Raw genomic sequence first — 17,046 nt, forward strand, 5'->3', positions numbered from 1 at the left:
TCATTTAATCATGTCCTTAGGACTGCTCGCTCAGCTCCAGAGTCATCTGCACTCACAGTCACAGGCCTCCGGGGAATCGTTTTAACAAATTTAGCCACCAACTTCGGGTCCGTAAGAAATGTAATGTGCCCCCATGCTGTACTCGGAGCTTCGCAGGATAAATAAGAGAAAATCTAGCGTCAGTCAAACTTACCGAGCGTTTAATTGGCAGGAAGGCCCTGCGCGCCGCCTGCACACTCGGGGTGTAATCCTGAAAAAAGTTCAGCTCAGAGTTCTTATAGATCACCGAATGTCTTTCTCTGGCCAGCCGCACCACGGTAGTTCAGCAGGTGAATAATTATGGGTCGCGGCGGGGTCCCAGGCCGAGGCCCGAGTGATCTGTGGGCTCTTTCCACCACGAGCATCCAGGAAAGCTCTCCAGGAAATAGGTCTGCAAGCATTTTCTCCACAAAGTCCTCCATCCTGCCCATATCCGTGGATTCCGGGAGACCAATCATTCTGATGTTGTTACGGCGCGACCGTGCTTCCAAATCTTCATTTTTATTGAGTATTACCTCCAGCACCCGTTCCATCCGCAACAATTGTTCGTGTTCTCCGTGCCGTTGAACCTCCAACTCCGAAGTGCGCGTCTCTGGTCAAAGCGAGCATCGTGATCATCCACCCTGGCCTTGATGTGGTCCATCTGCTCAGTTAAGTGATCTAGTTTAGCGTCTATGCCAGCTAAGCTGTTTTTAAGATCCAAAAACATGGCTTTGACTGATGTGTCCGAAGGTCCTTCCTCCGCCGGCAGATCCCCTGATTGAGAGGCAGAATCGCCTCCCTTCTTCCTACCTCCCTCAAAGGAGATCTTCGCCTTCCTCTGCTTCGCCTTTCCCATACTGACAGCCGCCGAAAACCCACAAAGGAAGACTCACCACAAATTCCTGAAAAGGGGAAGCCAGCACACCAAGTTCACTCAGGGTGTATCACCACAAGTAGGAGTCTCCAATAATAGCGCAGTATCTCTCAGGTAGCGGGCCTCTTGTTCGTTGCCAGCGGTCCCAGCCCACCTTCAAGATCGGCAGCCCACCACCAGACAGCTAGTGGGCACAAGGCAAGCCCCAGATCAGGCCTCCTCAGGGCTCAGGATGTCGCCGCCAGCTCTCAAATGACACAAGTGACCCCCCCGGTCCGATTTGACCAGCGATGGGGCCGCCCAGAGGACCCTCCTCCAAACACCTCCGCCAGCAAGGCCAGAGCAAGCCCCAGTCCGAATGCAGGGCCGCACCCAGGCCCCCTCCACGGCAGAAGGGGCCCCGCCTGACCCACAAGTCCGGGGTAGCTGCCCTAACCGAAGTCCTCAAAGGACGGGAAGACCTCAACGGGCCCCCCAGGCGCCCGGGCTCGCCAGGAGCTGCCTAGCCCGCCGGCAGCAAGGGCAAGAAAGCGCCGCACCCCACGGGGCTGTAGGGCCGCAGAGGCCGCAGGGCTGCGGTCCGATGTAACCGCCGAGCCAGCCCTCCAGAAAGTCACCTCGCCCCCGGCTGGCCCCAGCACACAACCAGCGGTAACTCTTCCTCCGCAGGCCCCGCCAGCATCCAGCCGGCAGCAACACAGGGGTGCGTCGTTGGCGCCATGGGCCGAGCACAGGCCCGAGCCCGCCCCTCAGCCGCTCATAGCCGGCCGCCGCAGAGCCTCCACCAGCCGGGGAACAGGAAAGTGCAGGAGCGCTGCCACCTGCGAGGACTTGTCCAGCCGGGGGAGCGCTGTAACAGCCTCTCCAACAGGAGAAATGCAGGATTATGCCCTAAGCTCGGCAGAGCCTCACGAGGTGACGGCCATCTTGCCGGCAGGCTAGCCACGCCCCCTCTGAGGCACAGAATGGTTAAGCAAGAAAATGTCCACTCTCTAAAAGTGGTATTTTCAAACTTACAGTTTAAAAACCAACTTCACCAAAAGATGTATTTTTAAATTGTGAGTTCAGAGACCCCAAACTCCAATTCTCTATCTGCTCCCAATGGGAAGTTACACTTAAATGATATTTCAAGGCAAACCCAATGTTACTCTACGGAAGAGATAGTCCTTGCAATAGTGAAAAACTAATTTAGCAGTATTTCACTAACAGGACATTTAAAACGTACCATTACATGTCCTACCTTTTAAATACACTGCACCCTGGGGCTGCCTTGGGGTGAATTATATGTAGTAAAAGGGGAAGTTTTGGCCAGGCAAGTGGGTACTCTTGCAAGGTCGAAATGGCACTTTAAAATGGCATGCACAGAAACTATAGTGGCAGGTCTGAGACACGTTTACAGGGCTACTCATGTGGGTGGCACAGTCAGTGCTTCAGGCCCACTAGTAGCATTTGATTTACATTCCCTGGGCACACATGGTGCACTATACTAGGGACTTACTAATACATCAAAATGTGCCAATCATGGATAAACCAATCACCAATACAATCTAGACAGAGAGAACTTGCACTTTATCATTGGTCAGCAGTGGTAAAGTGCCCAAAGTCCTAAAGCCAACAAAAGCAGGTCAGAAAAAATAGGAGGAAGAAGGCAAAATGTTTGGAGATAGCTCTGCAAAAAGAGCTATGTCCAATATCTTCTTTCCTCTTTCACTTTTTTAATATAGTTTCTGCCATTTTCTGTCACTGGGGGGCAAAGTGTGATTATGAAAAATAAGTCCTGATCCCCAAAATGAGCACCAATGTTAATCGATGGTAACCACCAGCACAAATTAAGTAGTGCTGTCATAGGCAAGAAACTAAATATAAGTGGTGTTTTCATTTACACAAAGTTGTGATTTTGTGGACGTTCATTGAATTATTCAGGAGAGCCCACACAAAAATATTCACACATCGTGCCCGACGCTGATCCCCAAGGCATACTCAGGCAGGCTTGGTGTATTTCCCATGGGGAAAGTCAAGGAGCTTTGGCGGACCCCCAACCTCCTCTTTTGTGCTTACCTCGTGGCAGCTGGCCCACAGATGTGGTACTCTGCTTTTTTAATCTGACCGTGAGGGAGAGGGGCTTGCAGTCTAGAGGTACCTTGCAAGCCTCCATTTTTCCAGCATTTCCTCCTCCCAGAGTCCCTAGTGTGGATTATTGGGTTACTTACTTGCTCAATCCATGATGGTGGGCAGCCAATAGTAATTATTATATTCCTTCTCAATCCATTATGGCTCTCCAAATTCCTGATGCCATTTCCCGGTATTTAGGTATTTAACGAGGTCGGAACTGCCTTGCCTTTCTGTCACAATGCTTTTTCATTGCTGTTAAGAGTTCTTTGCTTCCTAGCTGATTGATGAGTCCTTGTTCCAGTTTCTGCTTTTACTTCCTTTGGTTTTGTTAGTTCTTGTTTCACTTTAGGCGCAGCCTTCTACAGGATCATACTTCTTCGCTCCAGTGATCAACAGTCATCTGGAGATTTTTTGCCAACTTGTGATTTTTCCTCCAACAGCGACCTTTCCTGGAAGGCACTATCTTCTTGAGCGTGTCCTAGCTTCAGCAGCATCCTGGCTAGTGGAAGGGGTTGCTCATACTTTTGGCAGACCAAGACTGTGGCTTTCCCCTAATTTCGTTCTCAAAAGACCTCACCTAGGTCTATGTCTCCTGAACCTGACATTGAAATCAAAGCAAATAACAAGAAAAACAACATAGAAGAGATTTGAGATGCAGGTGGTCTGAGCATGCTAATTATCTAGTACCTCAGTATGTCTGTCTGAGTGTTTGCCATCGGTTCCTAGCAGACTAGATTGTAAATTTTCTCTGCAGTGGGTCTCATGGACAGTAGTGAGACTTACTAGTCATTTTGCAGACAGGGATTTTAGTCAGTGATTTGATCATGTGGCCTTTGCTCCCTTGCTATGGCTTGCTACTGAGTCCAGCATCAAGCTCATAGACTTTGGGCCGGATTTTCTGGTGACTGGTAACTACAGCACAATATACCAGGCCTGGTGGTATCAATATTGTCCGGTTATTTAATTCCATTATTTAAATCCATACCTAGCATTGAGTACTATACCTTCCCAGCTTCCTGGTTAAAATAAAATACTTTGATTGACGTAGATTACAGGACTGTGACAAGCCAAAATTGCTATGAGGTCTCCTCTATGGGATGACAAAAAAGGAGCAGCAACTGAATCCTCTCACTTGCCTAGTGATACCCTTGGATTTACCCTTGCTACTGCTCTTCTTGGGGATCATAAAAGTAGCAGAATGCACGGACAGTAGTTAGGGCATTCCAGCTTTCCTCATTATATAGAAGGTTATTGAGGAGCAGGAAAAAGGGTTAACATATTGAAATTATTGTGTGCCACTAGGTGTGTGATGTGACCTCTGATACCCCTGCCATTTTGCCAAATCAAAGTCGATGATTAGCTGTGGTTTTCATATTGAATATGAAAGTAATATGTTTGCTGATTCTCACCTGGAGGACCTCAGAACTCCAGGAAACCCAACATTGCCTTCTATTTTTTTCTGCACAACATTTTGGTAGATTTTTATGTTGCATTGTAAAATTGTAACATTTCAATAGGTATTCAGTGTTCCCAAAAGTAACCAATCTCCTCCCTTGATCTATCACCTGTGTCATTATGACAAGAGTTTCCCTATCAAAAGGTAGCTGCAGAATGCCTTCAAGCAGTTACAACTTACCCAAGCCCCTTTCCCTCCCACCAGGTTACAATTTCTACAATATCTTGCAAGAGACACTATTAATTAATATGTATGCTCTCAATTACCCATCATTTTCATTATAGCTCCTCAACTCACACATGTGCAGGTCAAATAATTGAATTGCTCTCTCTCTCTCTCTCTCTCTCTCTTTCTCTCTCTCTCTCTCTCTCTCTCTCTCTCTCTCTCGTTGGAACAATCAAAAGCCTCAACGCTTTATCAAACTGCTTACTTTTTTATGTAGGTTGTGAGTGATAGTCTCAACTACTAGTGTCTACCAAAGATTATGTATCCATTGTGTCAATGATGGTATGTTTGTTTTTTTCCAATACACTCCAATGTATTGACTGGCAACCCCCAGCATATACTGCAATGTAGCTCTCTGAAATGTATTCCCACATCCCAGCCACTTTGTGCCTAATACTAAAGTGGTAGTCCTAGGTCTACTCTTGTGATTCCTCTCAGGGCTCTTGCAGTTTATGTAAGAATGTATTACTAGAATGTTTGTTTGTGCAGTTCCAGTTGCTGTACCACACCTCCACCACATATCACCCACCTAATTGTATATCTGTTTGGGATGACTTGGGGTTAGAAACCATTGAAATATGAGCTTGTATGAAGCTTCCCAGTGAGCAATATTTTCATACACTTGAGTAAATACCTCAAAAGGGCTCTCTAATTTCATTCTTTGATGTTCCTGTTTAGCTTCCTTGACCATTTACCTTGATAGTGCCATTTCCTTTCTCCTTTCCTCCACTCTGAATATGCAATATAAACAGAGACCAGACTTCTGGAGCCTTCCTCTGACTTCAGAAATTGCCAAAAGAAGCATGCTGCCTAAAAGCCACTTGTTTCTTATATGGGCAAAGAACCCTCTATCGAGCTTGAAGGTATTGTAATCTATCCATTTTGGTGACGTGAAAGTCCCCTTTACAGATTTCAAATGTCTTGCTCTTTCCCAAAAATATTCTGCATCATGCAGGAGCCTGCCTTTTGCAATATCGCAAAGCCATTGAGGTTGAAGTGAATAGGTGTATCCCGTGATGAAAACTTACAGAGTCCTCTTTGTGTAGCAAATCGATCCCAAAAACCCAAAACAGCCTTTATAATCTCTGCTTGGTATAGATTGCAAGAGCACAGGTCTCTCCTAAGACAAGGTGAATGAAGAGTCCTTTTTGCCACCGCCTGCTCCAATGGAAGCCGCCTCTTTTATGTCTCTCTGGCTGAAAACTGATGTTTGGATGTTGTTTGTTGTAAGAAAATCAATACAACATATTGAAATATGCTTCCAAGGCAGACTTGGAGTATTTTAGCTCCCTATAGGAAGTCGATTTGTTTGCAAATCCCCGCCACAAGCAGCTAAGATTTGCTTCAAAACACTGCAGTAGATACATATTGATGGTTCTTGTGGCGTCCTCAACTAAGGGACATCTATTACATCTGTAGCCTTTGTATAGACACATTCCTGATGCTTCAACTCAAATCTTCAGTAAGGCAAGAATTTAGTCTAGAATGTACAATGTACAAAATCATGAGGATGCTCCTTAAACTAAATTTTGTATTTCTTTTTCCTCCTGCACAATCCCTTGTCTTGCCCTGAACGGATTATGGTCCAGAGGGTGAGATTAGTGTGTCAGTACTGTTCTCACATTAAATCCGCATGAGAAGTATTTTTATGTGCATCAGAAACAAGGGTGTGCACGGAAAGCTTGTCCACAGCTCTACCACACTCTGTTACCATTAAACACTGTGCTTACCAGCTTTACTCTAATAGCTAAAGAGACTTGGCCTCTCAAAGTTACCCACCCTTCCCATTCTGATTGAGGTACATTAGGTCCTTGCCTAGGCTGTAAATTCAATATTTTGATAGCCCTAGTGCTTTTTCCTTTTAGATCTTTTTCCTTCAGGATTGTCTGATACTGGTCCACAAGGGTCAAAGCCTTAACAGATTTTCAGGTTTCTCACAGCTAAGTACATGAAATTAATTTCTGAGAAACTGATGTGGCTCAAAGTTAGGTAAGTTCTTTATTACCTATAAGCTTTATTATTTTACCAATACATTGGCTAATTCAGTACATTTAATTTTTTGGTGCCTGATAAATAATCCTGCTTGCTTGGAAGTACCTGCATTCCATTGACGTTGATACGTTGCACAAATCGCACGCACAGCTACAACCGAAAAAATGTTCTTAAAATTAAATGCATACTATGGTTTTCAAGAGAAGTTTATAAGAGTCTGGATTTCCTTCTTGTCATAATTTTTAAGCTGCTGGAAAGGGTGTCATTGATGTCAATGGTTTGTGCCTTGTGACAGAAATAGAATCCGTCAAAGAGGTCTTGAATCTACATTTGTAATCTGATTACTCTAACATCACTGTTTCACTGGTTATCAGAATGAACACCACACATTTGCAAGTCTAAAATCCAAACAAACCTCACAGCTTCAAAAGATCGTTGCAGCTCTACACATCTCCCCCCCGCCATGGCCCAAACTGTCAGCTTCTTCTTCCACGTGTCTCTTTCTCAGTGCTTTCTGCTGTTGAACATCAAATTGTCAATTATAGGGTGTGATATGGGTATTTATACAGTGCTTGCTACTCCTTGTAGGAAAGATAACTCAATTTTACATGGATTAGAACTGCAAACAACCAAGTCGTTGAATTATTACTTGACACTTTGCCATGTATCAAATTAAAACTGAACCAAAATTGTGAAATGCAAAACAGTAAGTTATATTATTTTTTTTTTTAATTCTTTTTATTAAACGACAAAACAGCCATTGCATCTTGTAACATGTGACCAACAATAACCCCTCTTTTGATAATAACTCAGAGTGGGGGAACCAAGCATTGCATCATCAGATTGACATCATAAACCGACATCACCCTTTTAATACACAGCAATTGAGCGACCACCCTCCTTCTGACCTCTTCCCACTAGAACAAAGCAAACAGCCGGATGAGTCCCTTCTTCTGTAGGCCCTCCACCCATCCCAGATATTGCATAATTTTCCCCGGCAACCTCTGCTTTCATATACTACTTTTTCCACGCTGCGGCACCAGTCAAGGTCTGCCCTCCACTCCTGAATACTATAAGGGGACTCCGTGCCCCACAGCCGTGCTATATTACGCTATGCAATTATAGCCGCTATTGCCAACCATGTAGCCTGTTGTCTCGTCCAGTGTTCCTCCCCCACTATATTTAAGAGCAGTAGTCCTGGATCCAGCGCGACCGTCTTGCCAAGGACCCCGGTTGCCTCCCCGGCCACCCCCTGCCAATAAGCCTGCATTCTGGGGAAGGTCCATAGAATATGTAAGAAGGTGCCCTCCGTCCCTCATCGCCGCAAGCACTGCGCACTCTGGGTTCGACCCATCTTATGCATCACTACCCTGGAATAGTATGCCCTGTGAAGAATCCAAAGTTGTACTAGTCTGAGTCGTGTCTTGATTGCCACCACCCTGGGACCCTGCCTCACCGCCCCCCAGTCCTCGTCTGATAGTGTACCCTAGTCTGACTCCTATTTTGCCCGTAGGGTCATCATTGGATCAGGCGAGTTATTTATTAGTTTCTTGTAGAGCAGGGATATAGCCTTCGACTCGAGGGGCTCCGTCAGGAGTCGATCTTCTAGAAGAACTGCCTCCGGCAGCTGCTCGTGTTTTGGAACATATTGACTCAAAGCATGCCGCAGCTGCAGGTACCTGAACCGTTCCGTTCCTGCCATTTCGTATTCCTGCTGTAGGTCCTCAAACGTCACAATCGCTTTGCCCCTCCATACATCTCCCAGGCGATCAATCCCAACCAGTGACCATTTACGGAATCCACCCAGGGTCTTCAAATCTTTCAACAAATCACTGCACCAGAGTGGGGTCCGTGCCGTCAGGGTGGAGCCCCAGCCCAGATAATGTGCAGCGTCATGCCAGGCCCTCACCACCGTCGCAGTGTGGGCCGGTAGTGATCGCGAACTCCCTCGAGTATGAAGAGCAGACTCATATCCCCCCCAAGCACCCGTCTGTGCACCCGGAAGGCCGGATCCTCCAGGTCCGCGAATGCCCAGTCGTTAATATTGACCAGTTGAGTCACCCAGTAATGTCGAAGGGGATCCGGAATACCAACCCGCCCTCGTACACTCTGAGCTTCAGTTTTGCCAGTGCCACCCAGGAGCAGCTGCCGTCCCATAGTAAAACCCTGATCTCACGGTCTAGACTCCCGAACACATCCAACGGTATCTCATAGGGGGTGTTCTGAAAGACATACAGGAGGTGCTGTAATGTCATCATTTTGAAGAGTGTGGCTCGGCCCATCAGGGAAAGGGACAGCGTCCTTCAGTGGGCCACGTCTCTGTGAAATCTATCTAGTTGGGGTTGAAGATTTTCCTTCAAAAAACTCTCCTTATTCCTGGTAACATATATCCCCTGGTACTTGAAGCCCGCTGTACAGATCGGCACACCACAGCCTTGGGGCAAGGCAGGCGGGGCCCCGGCCAACAGGAAAACCATTACTTCTCCCAGTTAATCTGGTACCCGGAATAGTCCCCAAAGGTACAAAAAAATTGCATTATTCTGTCAATTGACCGCCCAGCCTGCGTGACGTACAGCAGGACTTCATCTGTGTATAAAGAAATGTGTTCCTCCCATGTTGCTCCCAAGTCTGTCCCCCAGATCAGTGGATCCTGCCGGATCCATGCCGCCAGCGGCTTGAGTGCCAGGGAAAATTGGATGGGGGATAATGGACACCCCTGCCGGGTGCCCCTGTGAAGGGAAAATGGCTGCGACAGCACGGCATTGTCCCTCACCCAGGCCACTGAGTCCCGGTATAGCAGTCTAATCCATGACAAAAAAAACGGTCCAACCACAAATCTTTGGAGCACTGCAAAAATATAGGGCCATTCCAAACTATCAAAGGCCATCTGGGCATCTAGGGACAGAAGCGCTGCTTGTCCCCCGTTCTGATCCTCCGTCATATGTAAGACTGCGTACAGTCTCCACAGGTTCAAACGCGTGGACCTGGAGGGCATGAAGCCCGATTGGTCTGGATGCACCAGTTTAGTAATAATTATGCTCAGCCTAGTCACCAAGACCTTTGCCAGGACCTTAACCTCCATATTTAATAGGGAGATGGGCCTATAAGAGGCGCAGCTCTCCGGGGGTTTCCCCTTCTTTGGAATCACCACTACCCTTGCAAACCGCTGATCCAGTGGCAGCCGTCCCTCTTCCTTCGCCTCCTTGAACATGGCCAACATATGCTTCGTCACTGTACCACCCAGGCACTTAAACAAATCCGCTGGCAGTCCATTGGGCCCTGCTGCCTTACCTGACTGAAGCCCCGTCAACACATCCGCGACCTCTTCCACTTTGCGGTCAGCGTCCAAGTCCCCTCTTTCAGACTCCGAGAGCACTGGCAGCTTAATATCCCGCAGGAGGTCCTAGCAGTCCTCCTCCGTCATCCGAGACACCGAAGCGTGAACCTCCTATAGTAGGCAGCAAATGCCTCCACTGTGGACTCGTTAGATTCAAGTAAGTTATATTATTAGTGGTTTTCACATTCTAAAAGAGAGAGTCTACAAATGTATAGTCGGCTTTTGCTGTTTTGTCCTTATGACTCTTTCTGTTCCATTGCATACCTTTTGTGATGTTCTATGTCTGTACATCCTGCAGGCAGCTCCAGGTTACTACATGGCCAAAATGATTATCAGACTTATTACAGCAGTTGGAGAGATTGTAAACAAAGATCCTGTCGTAGGAGATAGGCTGAAGGTCATCTTTTTGGAGAACTACCGGGTTTCCTTGGCAGAAAAAGGTAGGACAGAAGGAACTCTGAGACTGAAAAAAGGTACGCCTGCAAATTGTAAATTTTGAACATAATGCAATTACTGTTTTTATACCACACAGAAAATGGATGTTTGCCTCGGCTGGCAAATCTTCATTTCAATCTAAACACAAAGAGGGACTAGGAACGCTTTAAGATCCAGCAGACAAGCGTCGTGATATACTATCTACTACAATAGATATGCAGTTTCTAGGGTTGGAGAGAAAAGGAAAAGAAAGGAAAGGAAGAGAAAATCTAGACCAGTGAACTGAGGCAACAGATCTGGGGATCTAATTGCTCAGAAGCAAGAGCCCTCACACACCCAGGTGGGTGTCATGTTTCATCATTGTGCAGCTCCTCATTAGGCCGGGTCTCCAATGCGCATCTGACTCCTCAAGAGGGCTCTTTACCTAAGGTCTTTTGAGCACAAGATCCCGATGTGAAGTGTAGGGTGGAAGTGCTCTAGGTGTAGATTATTGTGATGTGAATTGTGGATTAGAAATAGCTAAAATATATCCAATTAAATTTAATGGTTAGGTTCTCTTGTTATGATTGAAAAGCAGTTGATGGCTGAATGTGGAGCTAATGATCCCATACAGCTGATAAAATAGTGTGTTTAAAGGTTGACATGGTTCTTGTTTCAGGTGTTGTAATCGATCAGGTGGGGAATAAGGTAATCTGCTGTGCTTGTCTCATTAAGATTCCTACCTGCCTGCCAACAGGAGACCGATTGTAGATGCACCCTCAGGTAGTAGGCTTTGTAAGAAGGCGCTTAAAGGCCTCCTCTGCCCACAGGCAACTGGAGCTTATTAAGGGTGACTCTCTGCTCCGTCCATCCCATAGCAGGTCTCCTAGAATTCGGTCAGATCCTGGAAGAATCTTCGACTGGGAAAGACTGGGACATTGGCAAAATGGTATAATAGTATGGGAAGGACTTACTTTTTGGAGAGGGTCACTTGCCCTTTTGGAGAGGGCAACTCGGACTGTTAGGGCGAGTGGTAGCCGCTGTCAAGAATCCTAATTGAGCTTAAAGGGTTGTAAGTGCCCGTTGTAGATTACCCTTGAACAGGTCTTGTTGTGAGCGATGAAACCTAATTCCCAGATATCAGACCATAGCCTCCTTCCATGTTAGTCATGTACCACGAAGCCAAATGTCTCATGGGGGTGTGTCCCGACTAAGCGGAAAGACACAGGGTCTCCCCTAGTTCACACAGAGGCCAGCGCCCAGCTTGAAGTCCAGCTGTAGGGTCTTATCATGGAGTATTCTCTCAAATACAGTCTCGGGTCCAGTCAGGTACATTTACTTAACCTTAAGCTCAACCCAGGGTAGCTGTGGCCGTGAGCAGTAAGACTCAGCAAAGGAACAATGTGTGAAGCATGTAGCAGCACCAAACAACAATATACAAAAGCAACGCTACATGAAGGAAAAAAGCACCAATTTCTAAAAATAGATTCTATTTTTATACGTTTTTAGAGACCTTGATGAACAAAATCCACCGAAGGGTTCCTGAGACACATATTTTAGCTCTAGGGTGTTGGCGTTACTTCCGTCACAAAGGCGACTTCACCTTTGAAGATCACCTTTTAGGCTAACACCCTGAGTTGCCATCCTAGAGGAGGAGGTGAGGCGTCTCTCCACAGCAACTGCCTTTGTTCCTGCACTGGGGAGTTGTTTACACATCTCCCCTTGTGGTCCGAAACCTGCCTGCGTGCCTGGGCCTTTGTGAGGCCACTGAGCTAGCTGTACCACAGGGTGGGAACTTTTAAAAAGATGCTTACCTTTAATAGTGGTATTAAATTCGACCTGAGCATCAGATCGGGCTTAATGCACGATTAATTTGAAACCTTACATGACCGAGTTAGGTAGTCCTATTCCAGGTTGGCATGTGTTAGCCAATGGGGCTACTAACGTTACCCGCAGCCAAACAACAATTTGGAAGTATTGATGTTAAGTCTTATCAAGAGTATATGTCCTACTTAACAAAGTACAGCTCTGTGCCATAGGGCTCTATAGGACGTCCTTAGGGGAGGCTTACATAAAATGTTAAGGGATAGGGTGGCTTTGCCATTAAAGTGCATGGTAAAGTCAAACTGGCAGTGAAAACACTGTCTATCCAGTCTGCAGTGGCAGGCTGGGGGCCATTTTGAACCTTGTCACACACAGGTTAACACAAACAGTGCTGCAGCCCTGAGTGAACACAATGCCTTGCATGCCCTGGGTTCCATATACTAGGCACTTAGAAGTAAGTCAGGCCTTGCCAATTGAGTGTGTCCAGTTCGACATGCACTTTGTATAGGGTCAGAAAACTGACACTGAGGTCTGGGAAACAGGCCTCAGTGCACTCTCAAAGTCGATAAACGAGCAACATTAGTCCAAAAGTGTGGGGGTAAACATGCAAAAAGAGGCATTTACTTGTGGGTGTTTTGTGTATAGTATTTACTTTGCTTTCTCCTTCATCAGGAGCTTTTCCATCTCACCTCTTACATTCCGTAGATCGCAGTATAGTTTTCTGGGAACTACCCTGTTTATGTTGTCGTTCAAGCTTCTGTATCCGTCCCTCTAGTTCAACTTTCTTTTGAATAGACATGCAGGTTAATTATGCCATGAGAAAAATCAGGTTTACTTTAATGACCACCTTAAAAGCGTCCCATTTTGTAGTCCGCTTGACCTCACCATTATTGTTTTCTCTAAAGTAATGCTCTATAGTTTTCCACATGGACTTTTGCAGTGCCGCACATCGAAAGGCGATTTTATTGATTGCCAATAATTCTGCACAGGTCGCTATGGGACCATCAACTCAAGGCACATCATAACTGCAGAGTGATTAGACCAGAACCTAGTGCTAATATAGGTGTCAAGTACTTTTTTGGGGGGGGGTGAGGCAACATATTATGTCGGAAACAGACCAGTCTTGTAAAAGTCCTATGGACATTAGAAGAGGAAGTGTAATCTTGCTCTCCCTCATGTTGGGTTCACCAAATATCAATTAGGGAAAAACCTACTAGTCTATTTTGGAGAGAGAAGGGAGCTTGTGTGCCACAGTTTAGTGCAGTGTTCAGGTCACCTCCTAACACCAGCCATCCTTTACCGAATTTGCAATCCAGGGGAAGAGGTCATCATAAAATTCGTGTTTATTATCGTAGGGACTGTATACCAAGAGTAAAGTAAGCCTTGAGTTCCCAATTGTGCAATCGAGGACCAAAACCCTATCTTCTTTATCTACCATTTTATCATGTAATTTGAAGGGCAAGCCCCGTCTCAGCAGAATCAGTACTTCCCCAGTTATGTTAAGAGCTGTGGCATGGTATTGGATGTGATGCCAACAAAAATGTAACCTAGCCGTATCTCTTGCTAGAATATCTGTTTCTTGTTGAAGCAGCACATCAACATCTTTATGTTGGTCCCTCTTAAGCAGTGCCTCAAGCTTCAAGGGGGAGGCCAGTCCTTGTATGTTGAGGGTTGCAAAAAAAAAGAAAAACGTGGTCATAATCAGGAACCATCAGGGGACATTTGGTGGTGGCCTATAATGTATGATGGCAACAAGCTGTTTGGAGTGTGACCATGACCCAAAGTCGGCCGGGTCATGCACCCGAAGGATTTGAGGGAGCGGTCCCTAAAGCGCATGGTGGCCCGGCACGACTCCACATCGCTCCCGGGCTCGCTCGATTGGAAGGTCCTGAGACCGCTCACAGAGTCACCACCACTCATCTTCCTCAAAATCTTCGGGTCACATGGGTAAGAAGAAAAAGAAGTCGAAGAAACCTAGACATTCTTTGACTTCACCCCGTCACTCGGCCGATGTGATGCAGGACGAGCATCTACGCTGAAGACCTCCATCCACTGAGCCTACTTCTGGGTCTTCTCCATGCATCCCCAAGTTTCCGGGAGCCAGGGTGACCCTGCCCAACCTAAGGAGTTCTATGAGGCCATGCATCTCATATTTGGGCAGCCTGACCCCCCTGTGGTGCCGTTGGGGCCTGGGGGACCTTCGGGTTCCTTGCCGGCGGCCTCAGCCTCCGAAGGCCCCTCAGTATCCGCTATCGGATCAGTGCCAATGCTGGTTGTACCAGCCTGGGCCTTCCACTTCGGAGCCTCTATTCCCATTCAATGAAGCCCTCACTGATGTCCTTCTGGCTACTTGGTCTTGACCCAGGACAGGGGCTCCTGTGAACCGGGCAATCTCCTGCTGCCATCAGCTTGCCCTGAACAACCCTAAATTCCTATCCCAATACTCCATGCCTGAAAGCCTTGTGATTCAGCTTTCCTCTTTTTCTGGCCCATTCCCTTCCGCTCCCCTGTATTGAGAATCAAAGAGACTGGACCAACATGGGAAGAAGATGTTTTCTTCCTCCAGTCTGGCAGTGTGGTCAGTGAACACTTCATGCCTTTTGGGCCCCCTTACCCATTCATTGTGGGATACGGTTGTGCAAGTCTTGCCGCAGATCCCAGGGGAGACCTGGGCTGTCATCTCTCAAGCTGTTACTGATGGGAGAGATGTGGCTAAATTCACTATTTAATGTGGGCTGGACATGACCGACTCTCTGGGTAGTTTGGTTGCGTCAACAGTGGCCTTAAGGTGCCACACCTGGTTGAGGACACCTTTTTTTTTTTTTAGATGTCCAACAAACCCTAATGGACATACCCTTCAATGGCACCCGTCTCTTTGGAGACAAGGCGGACTCAGCACTTGAGAGGTTGAAGGAGTCCCGGGCTACAGCTCGGTCCCTTGGCCTTTCGACTGCCCCTCATCCACAACAGTCCAACTTTCGCCCCTTTTGTGGCAGCAGAAGGGGCTCACTGTTGCGTCCCTTTCCGAGCCACCATGCCACCCATGCTGCTCAGCCCCTCGGTGTCCAGGGATGTGGAATCCCACAGGCTCGTGGGACAGGGAACCAGACATCTGCCCAGTCCACCCGGCCCCTGCAGCAGCCTTCAAGCCTTCCTAGTCTGTTCCCTGATCCCAGACCAGATGGAGGCAGGATTCGCCATCACCTGCCCCACTGGGAATGCATCACGATGGACAGGTGGATTCTGCAGATCGTCCGAAGGGGCTACTCTCTCTCTCTCTCCCCTTCGAGGCTGCCCCTCCAGCCATGCCTCCATCCTATGGCCACTTACCGGTGGATCATGTGGCACTTCTCTGTGAGGAGGTCACAGCTCTCTTGGCCAAGGGAGCCATAGACAGGGTCCCTGCACCAGAAGTGGGGTTGTGGTTGTTATTCCCACTACTTTCTGGTGCCCAAAAAGGATAGGGGCCTAAGTCCTATCCAAGATCTTTGGGCCCTCAATCTCTTCCTCAAGAAGGAGAAGTTCAAAATGCTCACTCTTGCCCAGGTCCTGTCTACCTTGAACCCATGAGACTGGGTGGTAGTGTTGTACTTGCAGAACGCTTACTTCCATATACCCATCTTGCCTGCCCACAGGTGCTACTTGCGATTCATGGTAGGTCACGGGCACTTTCAATTTTCCGTACGACCCTTCGGCCTGACCAATGCACCTTGGGTGTTCACAAAAGTGATGGCAGTGGTTGGAGTTCATCTGCGCAGGTTAGGGGTTCAGTCTTGCCGTACCTCAACAACTGCCTGTTGAATGCAGACACGCCCCTGAAAGTCGTCTTCCACCTTCAGACTACGGCGAACCTTCTGCACATGCAGGGGTTCACTATAAACTTGCCGAAATCACTCCTGACTCCCTCGCAGATGCTCCCTTTCATCGGAGCTGTTCTGACACAGTGCAGTTTCGGGCCTATCCTCCTGAAAATAGAGTCCAGGATATTCAGGGTATGATTCTGATGTTTCAGCCTCTATCCTGGGTTTCGGTGAGAATGACTCTAAGGCTGCTAGGCCTCATGGCCTCCTGCATCCTGCTGGTGACACATGTCAGATGGCATATGCAGGCTCTGCAGTGGGATCTGAAGTTCCAGTGGGCACACCATTAGGGGAGTATATCTGACATGGACCAGATCTTGGAAGGGACTGCAAAAGACCTGCAGTGGTGGCTTTCGAATCCGGATTGGGTCAATGACAGATCCCTCTCCCTTCCCCAACTAGATCTTACAGTAGTAACAGACACGTCACTCCTGGGATGGGTCAACCACATGAGAGAGGCGGAGATCGGAGGTGTCTGGTCTCTGACGGAGTCTGGACTCCACATTAATCTTTTGGAGCTCCGGGCAGTCAGGCTTGCATTGAAAGCATTCCTTCCTTCTCTCAAAGGGAAAGTGGTGCAGGTGTTCACGGACAACACTACTGCCATGTGGTACTGCAACAAACAGGGCAGAGTGGGGTCCTAGACCCCTTGTCAAGAGGCTCTCTGGACGTGGCTGACCCATCAGAACATTACCCTGGTGGTTCAACATCTGGCGGGCTCTCTTAAAGCCAGAGAAGAAAAACTCAGCCGTCGATGCATAGTCGATCACAAATGGCGTCTCCATCTGGAGGTGGCGCAAAGTCTCTTTGAGCAGTGGGAGAGCCTTGGTTAGAACTCGCAGTGTCAGCTATTTAGTACGTTGGAGTTTCCAAGGCGGCTCTCATTCGGCAATGCTTTTAGTCTCGAGTGGAACTCAGGCCTCCTTTATGC

At 47.5% G+C, this 17,046-nt stretch overlaps 1 protein-coding gene across 1 annotated transcript in view; it reads left to right on the forward strand.

Moving 5' to 3' along the window:
- PYGB (glycogen phosphorylase B) overlaps nt 1–17,046 on the forward strand; it is a 635,794-nt gene that overhangs the window by 435,532 nt on the left and 183,216 nt on the right. Inside the window, exon 16 of the mRNA XM_069235083.1 lies at nt 10,316–10,457. Within this exon, the coding sequence (XP_069091184.1) occupies nt 10,316–10,457 (142 nt within the window). The remainder of the gene's footprint in view (nt 1–10,315; nt 10,458–17,046) is intronic.

The sequence above is a fragment of the Pleurodeles waltl genome, chromosome 5 (genome assembly GCF_031143425.1).
Source record: "Pleurodeles waltl isolate 20211129_DDA chromosome 5, aPleWal1.hap1.20221129, whole genome shotgun sequence".
Lineage (NCBI taxonomy): Eukaryota > Metazoa > Chordata > Amphibia > Caudata > Salamandridae > Pleurodeles > Pleurodeles waltl.